The sequence below is a fragment of the Portunus trituberculatus genome, chromosome 50 (assembly GCF_017591435.1).
Source record: "Portunus trituberculatus isolate SZX2019 chromosome 50, ASM1759143v1, whole genome shotgun sequence".
NCBI classification, from domain to species: Eukaryota; Metazoa; Arthropoda; class Malacostraca; order Decapoda; family Portunidae; genus Portunus; species Portunus trituberculatus.
Genome location: NC_059304.1, coordinates 26075326 through 26082825, shown reverse-complemented (window position 1 = coordinate 26082825; position 7500 = coordinate 26075326). Strand labels below are relative to the sequence as shown.

Sequence of the window (7500 nt, the reverse complement as noted above, 5' to 3'; positions counted from 1 at the left end):
TTTCCAGATCTTACTTCTAATGGTACTAGGGCTTGGGGTATATCTAAGCCTATTAAAAGTTCCACTTCCTTTGGAGCATGGAACTGTGCAATGTCTCGAAGGTGAGACCACACTTCCATATCACTGGACCTTGCAACAGAACCTTTCAGAGAGGATGGGAATTCTGTCACAACTATAACTTGGGGAATAAGAACGGTTCGGCTCTTCCTCATTCCTGTGCTGGTCACCATTAAATCAAGTTGTTCAGTGTTTAGCTGTGTATCTTCACACATAATTGTGCCAATAGTTAGCTGCACTGGCTCCCTTTGGCTTGTAGATGATCTGCTAGACCACGCGTACAATAAGATCTATCACTACCTGAATCTAAGAGGGCACCCGTAATGATGGAGTTTCTTGGGTCTTGGCTCTTAGCTCCCACCTTCACCTTTACAATGGGGAGAACTGAAAGGGAGAACTACTCTGCTTGAACTTCTACTCCTCAGTCATGCCTTATGATAGGGAGTACTCGGTGTTGAAACATCCTCCTGTTTGTCCAGTGCTGAACCATCTGAAAGGATCCTTCTTGTTCTTATTAAGGGTCACCAGGGTGTTGAATTTATCTGTACTTTCTTTCTGTGAGGAACTAGTTGCTTCAGAGTTAGTATTACTTGTGGATGGGTCTGGTGGCATAATGGCCCGTAGTGGCGCTTGTCTTAATCTCTTATGAAGGGAAAGAGGTGTCTCCACCAAGGTGAGTTCTTTTTAGTCCTTGAGGAGCATTTGGGAGCCTCGTTGATCTGCCTTGAATATGGCTATCTATTGTATTTCCTGTGAAATGTAACAGAGGAGAATGAAATTCTAGGCAGCCATCAATACCACACAGCACCTTTCGGGGACATGTCGTGATCCAATGATTATAGCCAAAGCAAGACAAACACCGCCGCTCTCGTCGCACTAGTGACAGGCGGTTAGTTGTATTCATCTCAATGAAGCACCTACATGTGTCGATGGGATGGTGTCCCTGACACAGCGAGCACTGTGTCTGACTTCTGTTCGTCACCCTTGACGTCGCGGTCATCAATCCCATAGTCTTCCTATTTGGTAAGGATTCATATGACGAGTTTGCACGTTGTCTGTTTGAATCTTCTATCCGTTCTCCGTCCTTCTCAGCCTTTCTGAGCATGTTTTTTGTGAATGTTAACAACCACTCGGCATTGCACGAGGTGCCCATGTTCAGTTCTTCATGTTTATATGACTCATCCACGTAGTCTTCTCTTAGTTTCCCTTTAAATCTCCCTGTTATGATGTGCATAGATGCATATGTTTCAATTTGTTTTAGTTCTCCCATAATTTTCAAGTTCCTCACGCAGGTGCTCAAGGTTTCCACGAAAAGGCGCAAGCCTTTGATATCGTTCATCCCTCATTCCTCGAAGTGACAGTCGGTTCCTGGTTTCCAGGTGGTTTTGATGACCTGGTTGAGTTATTATCGCCCACCTCCTGTCTGCTTGTAGAGGGTATAGTCAGGTTGGTCGTGCCAGTACAGTCTCGGACAGTACTCTCATACTCCCCCTGGTGAGACTGTCCCGATTCGGATACTGAAGAGAAGGACGAGTTGCCTTCACGTCCAGAAGCCGTTTCCGATTCAGTAATAGGAGAGATATCTTTAGCAGTCAAGGTTGGCATTGCTCTACCATGTTCTGTTTTCTTCACTGCACGTAGCTGATTTACACTTTCGTTGAAGCTTCTCACTACAGTCAACATGTGAGTAAACATCTGTTGTATTTGTTGACTGCGTTCAAATAGCTGTTCCGTGATGTTCTGATCTTCCGACAGCGTAGTGGAGTTCAAGTCCTTCTCACTCTACCATGGATGTGTGATGTTATGTGGCAGTCTTTCAATTCTACCATCTGTTGATTCCAGGCCTTCCTCCATCATTGGCTCCATGCCTACGTCTCCAGGAACAATGTCTTTTGGCTCAAGCTCAGGTGAGCTGGCCTTCTCAGATTTGTTTTCTTCCATGTTGGAAGGTAGTGCTGTCAGTAGATGATAACGATGATGTCTGTAGGCTTCCTCCAAGTTTACTATGGGTACTGGCGGCAAAGGTTACACACCATACGTGTGTCAGCAGAAGATACACACCATACGTGCGTCCGCAGAATTACGCACCATACGTGCGTCAGCAGACATTACACACCATATGTGTGTCAGCAGAAGTGGCTCAATAGCCTAATACCGGTGCCTTGGTAAATGCGCAGACAGCAGTGAAGACACTCTCGTCACTTGATCCCTACACTACAAATAACATACAAGCCGGTTGTGAAATACGATAGATAAATCCCTTAGGAAGTTCTTGGCGTCGTCTAAACGTCCCATTCACCTACCATAGCTCTTTCTAACTCAGCATCTATAAAGAAAGAGAGAGAGACTCGATCTCACGACCTAATCCATTGTCGCTGTTGCCTGACAATGTGTTTGTCACTCTTTAACGCAGTTCTTATCCTTAAACACAAGTCAACAATTACTAATATTTACACTGACTGCGGAATCTGATAAATGATCCCCGTAGAATTTCGTTCATTGGGTACGTAGGTACGTTCACTATTTGTCACCATTTCCTATCCCTTATACACACATAAACACAATTAATGATCACCACTGTACAAACTGGGTATGGATTCCTCTAAGTGAATCCCGTAGAGTTTCACTGCATTCACGTAAATATGTGCTTGTAAGTTTGTCGTCATTCAATGATACACACACACACATGAGTAACAATCACTGGTGCACCAACTAATTGTTGAGTATGACAAGTAGATCCCGTAGAGTGTTACTGAGTGCACATAAATATGATGTTCATCACTGCTTGTCACTGTCACGGGAGGCCTGCAAATATCCTGTTTCACCGTTGTCATCACTGTCGTGTCGTCGTGGACCTCACGTTTTGACTGTTACCGCCCTTCAAGGTGGTTGCAGGACAGTGAGACCCTCACGTTGACGCGATAATATATATATTTTTCGGTCAAAACCTGTTGACAAAGGCACTACGATAAAATACAAACAAACAATACAATAAGCGCGTTTCCCTTTGGCAAGGATGCAGGTGAAATAATTAGGGCCCCTCGACGGGTCGAATCCTTATATTACACACACACTCCCACCAAATGAGAACGGCTGTGATATAAGTACATATATGCTAAGTTTTGTGAGACTAAATACATTATGCGACACTAAATACGATAAATACACTCATAGAATAGCGTGTGGGGTAAATACGTATACGTCTGAAGGACAATGAACTTACGTGTTCGGGTCTACGGCACGTTACAAGGAGATGACGATGTTAACGTGTACTCTGCGATAGCTTGTTGAGGACTGCTCCTTGGTGTGGCCTGGCATGAGGCAGTGAACTCACCCTCTGACCTCATCCGCTGACCCAGGAATTCTCTATCTATGAGACGGGACTCAGCACTTCCTATCTTGTAAACAACTTCCATCGCTCTCTCTCTCTCTCTCTCTCTCTCTCTCTCTCTCTCTCTCTCTCTCTCTCTCTCTCTCTCTCTCTCTCTCTCTCTCTCTCTCTCTCTCTCTCTCTCTCTCTCTCTCTCTCTCTCTCTCTCTCTCTCTCTCTCTCTCTCTCTCTCTCTCTCTCTCTCTCTCTCTCTCTCTCTCTCTCTCTCTCTCTCTCTCTCTCTCTCTCTCTCTCTCTCTCTCTCTCTCTCTCTCTCTCTCTCTCTCTCTCTCTCTCTCTCTCTCTCTCTCTCTCTCTCTCTCTCTCTCTCTCTCTCTCTCTCTCTCTCTCTCTCTCTCTCTCTCTCTCTCTCTCTCTCTCTCTCTCTCTCTCTCTCTCTCTCTCTCTCTCTCTCTCTCTCTCTCTCTCTCTCTCTCTCTCTCTCTCTCTCTCTCTCTCTCTCTCTCTCTCTCTCTCTCTCTCTCTCTCTCTCTCTCTCTCTCTCTCTCTCTCTCTCTCTCTCTCTCTCTCTCTCTCTCTCTCTCTCTCTCTCTCTCTCTCTCTCTCTCTCTCTCTCTCTCTCTCTCTCTCTCTCTCTCTCTCTCTCTCTCTCTCTCTCTCTCTCTCTCTCTCTCTCTCTCTCTCTCTCTCTCTCTCTCTCTCTCTCTCTCTCTCTCTCTCTCTCTCTCTCTCTCTCTCTCTCTCTCTCTCTCTCTCTCTCTCTCTCTCTCTCTCTCTCTCTCTCTCTCTCTCTCTCTCGTTGGCGATAACAAAGGAGATGCAACATTCCGGCGGTGAGAAAGAGGCTGAAGGCAGTTAGTCAGAAGAGGGGAGTTGATGAGATGAAGAGCTTTTGATTCCACCCTATCTAGTAAAACTGTGTGACTGGAACCCACAAAAACATGCGAAGAGTACTCCATACAGGGACGGATAAGGCTCTTATACAGAGTAAGCAGTTGGAGGGGCGAGAAAAACTGGCAGAGACGCCTTAGAACACCTTACTTCATAGAAGCTGTTTTAGCAAGAGATGAGATGTGAAGTTTTCAGTTAAGAATATGAGCAAAGGACAGACCGAGGATATTCATTGTGGAAGAGGGAGACAGTTGAGTGTCATTGAAGAAGAGGGATAGTTGTCTGGAAGGTTGTGTCGAGTTGATAGATGGAGGAATTGAGTTTATGAGGCATTGAAAACTACTAGATTTTCTCTGCCCCAATCGGAAATCTTAGAAAGATCGGAAGTCAGGCGTTCCGTGGCGTCCCGGCGTGATCTGTTGACTTCCTGAAGGGTTGGTCGTCTCTGAAAGGACGTGGAAAGATGTAGGGTGGTATCATCAGCATAGGAGTGGATAGGGCAAGAAGTTTGGTTAAGAAGGTCATTAATGAATAATAGAAGGAGTGGGTGACAGGACAGAACCCTGAGGAACACCACTATTAATAGATTTAGGAGAAGAACAGTGGCCGTCTACCACAGCAGCAATAGAGCGGTCGGAAAGGAAACTTGAGATAAAGTTGCAGAGAGAAGGATAGAAGCCGTAGGAGGGCAGTTTTGAAATCAAAGCTTTATGCCAGACTCTATCAAAAGCTTTTGATATGTCTAACGCTACAGCAAAAGTTTCACCGAAATCTCTAAAAGAGGATGACCAAGACTCAGTAAGGAAAGCCAGAAAATCACCAGTAGAGCGACTTTGACAGAACCCATACTGGCGATCAGACAGAAGATTGTGAAGTGACAGATGTTTGAGAATATTCCTATTCAGGATAGATTCAAAAACTTTTTACAAGCAAGAGATTAAATCTACAGGACGGTAGTTTGAGGGGTTAGAATGGTCACCCTTTTTAGGAACAGGTTGAATGTAGACGAAATTCCAACAGGAAGAAAAGGTAGAAGTCGATAGACAAAGTTGGAAGAGTTTGGCGGGGCAAGGTACAAGCACGGAAGCACAGTTTCTGAGAACAATAGGAGGTACCCCATCAGGACCATAAGCCTTCCGAGGGTTTAGGCCAGCGAGGGCACGGGGTGGAATCAAAAGCTTTTCGTCTCTTCAACTCCTCTCCTCTGACTAACTGTCTTCAGCCTCTTTCTCACCGGCGAAATGTTGCATCTCTTCCCATCGTTTATCGCTATTTTCTTGCTAACTGTTCTACTGATCTTGTTAACTGCATGCCTCCCCCCTCCTACGGCCTCTCTGCACAAGACTTTCTTCTTCCTCTCATTCCTATTCTGTCCAACTCTTTAATGCAAGAGTTAATCAGTACTCTCAATTATTCATATCTTTCACTGGTAAACTCTGGAACTCCCTCCCTGCATCTTCTTTTAAGAGGGAGGTATCGAGGCATTTGCTCCCTAATTTTGGTTGACGCTTTTCTTCTTTATTGAGAACCAGCACTCAAGTGGGCCTTTTTTTTCATTTTTTTCCCCTTGGCTGGCCCTCTTTCCTACATAAAAAAAAAAAAATCATCATCATCAAGTTCCATTCAAAAGTAGTCTAACAGCTCTGGTACATAACATTCCTCTCCTGCAGGTCTCCCCTCTTCCTCACTCAACAGTCACCCTCCCCACTTTACCTAATATTTATTCTGATTTATTTAACAATATGTCTGTGCTGGGAACTTCGTTTGAATAGACAGGCTTCCTTCACAAGTCAGTGCAACTGTCTCCTTACCATAACTTTTTTTTTTCTTTTTAACAGGATTGTGATCCCAGAGGTGTGGTGATAACAAACAACTACGCAACCGTGACCAGAGGAACGTGACCTTGTCTGTGTCAGAGTAACTAGGACGCGATTGATTGAAGATGTGAATCAAGTCAAGGGCACAGACGTAGCGGGAGTGTGGGCATGAGTGAGGACGTCGCACGGCCTCGGGGCCCAAGGGGGGCAGCGAGGGGTGAGGGTGACCTCAGCAGCACACCCTTTGCAGTGCCATGACCACCTGCCCAGGCTGTCATGACGCCCCCCACCGCAGACCATGCTTGGCCCCCAGCTTCCCCCACCCAGCTGGCATCTACACTACTGACCTCTCTCCAACACGTGACGTCATCTGCTAGATTATTTCTGACTGGGTGCTTTCAGTGTCAGTTCCTGAAAGCAGGGTGCTGGAGACGTCAGGATGAACAGGATGGAGCCTGGTTTGACTGTGATAAGGTGAGTGAGTGTCAAGAACAAGGAAGAAGTGGGAGAGATGTGATATATTCTCTCTTTGTCAGTGCCAAAGAACACCGTGCATGGTGGTGCACAGTAAGTGAGGATTATCTGAGTGAGAATGACACAGGAAATTCTGTCTCACCACTACTTCTTTTCCACAGTTGCAGGTGGAGCATCCCTACTGCTACGTTAATCCCTTGGCTGTATCCGAGGCGAACTCTACTGCGGCTCCATTTCAACCACCTCTTCCCCAGGCTGCAGCCCTGGCACTTAAGTCCTACTCTGCGAGTGCATTCAAGACCTCGCCCCAAAGGTCACCAGGCAGTGGTCTTACTCCCCGTGGTCTTAGCACGCAATCCGCAGATACTCTCCCAAAACATTTAAAAAAAATTAATATCAATGGCGGCCTCGTCTCTGAAACTGAGTGGACGCAAGAAGATAATGAGAGCTCAGAGGAAAACTCACCGCTTAGAGACAGAGTCGCCCTGAAGGACGGAGTGGCCAGGTATATCAGGGAACAGGGAGCCACCACCCCGCTGGTGGAGTCCTTCGCTGCCAAGCTCGAGGCTGATTTGAAGAGAATAGAGCATGACCGTCAGAGGGCCGAGGGTGAGGTACTGGAAGCGGCTTCAGCAGCAGACATTGACGACTTGCTGCACGAGCAAAACAGTCCCAAGGGCTGCTTGGACGCAGTGTTCCTCACAGGGACGTCTTCCATCTTTCCCTACGAAGACATCGAGGAATCCACCGCTCTACAGACGGATGTGTGGAAGTCTACCGAGTTGGAGGATGTATTTGAGTGCTACAACATAGCAGCCTTCTACTCCTACGGAGCCACCTTACCGGTACACTTTCAATTCCTTATTGTCAGTCGGCTTTCTTCCTACTCTAACTTGTTGAAATCTTGCCTACATATATATATATATATAT

General features: G+C 46.1%; 2 protein-coding genes across 2 annotated transcripts in view; one reads left to right on the top strand and one right to left on the bottom strand.

The window, feature by feature from the left end:
* Positions 1–272, bottom strand: part of LOC123499927 — a 1509-nt gene extending 1237 nt beyond the window's left edge. Inside the window, exon 1 of the mRNA XM_045248458.1 lies at positions 1–272. This exon is cut by the window's left edge and continues 1237 nt beyond it. Coding sequence (XP_045104393.1) covers positions 1–272 — 272 coding nt within the window.
* Positions 1–7500, top strand: part of LOC123500103 — a 19365-nt gene that overhangs the window by 7186 nt on the left and 4679 nt on the right. The window contains exons 2-3 of the mRNA XM_045248763.1: positions 6118–6570; positions 6732–7415. Coding sequence (XP_045104698.1) covers positions 6373–6570; positions 6732–7415 — 882 coding nt within the window. The 5' untranslated portion in view covers positions 6118–6372. The remainder of the gene's footprint in view (positions 1–6117; positions 6571–6731; positions 7416–7500) is intronic.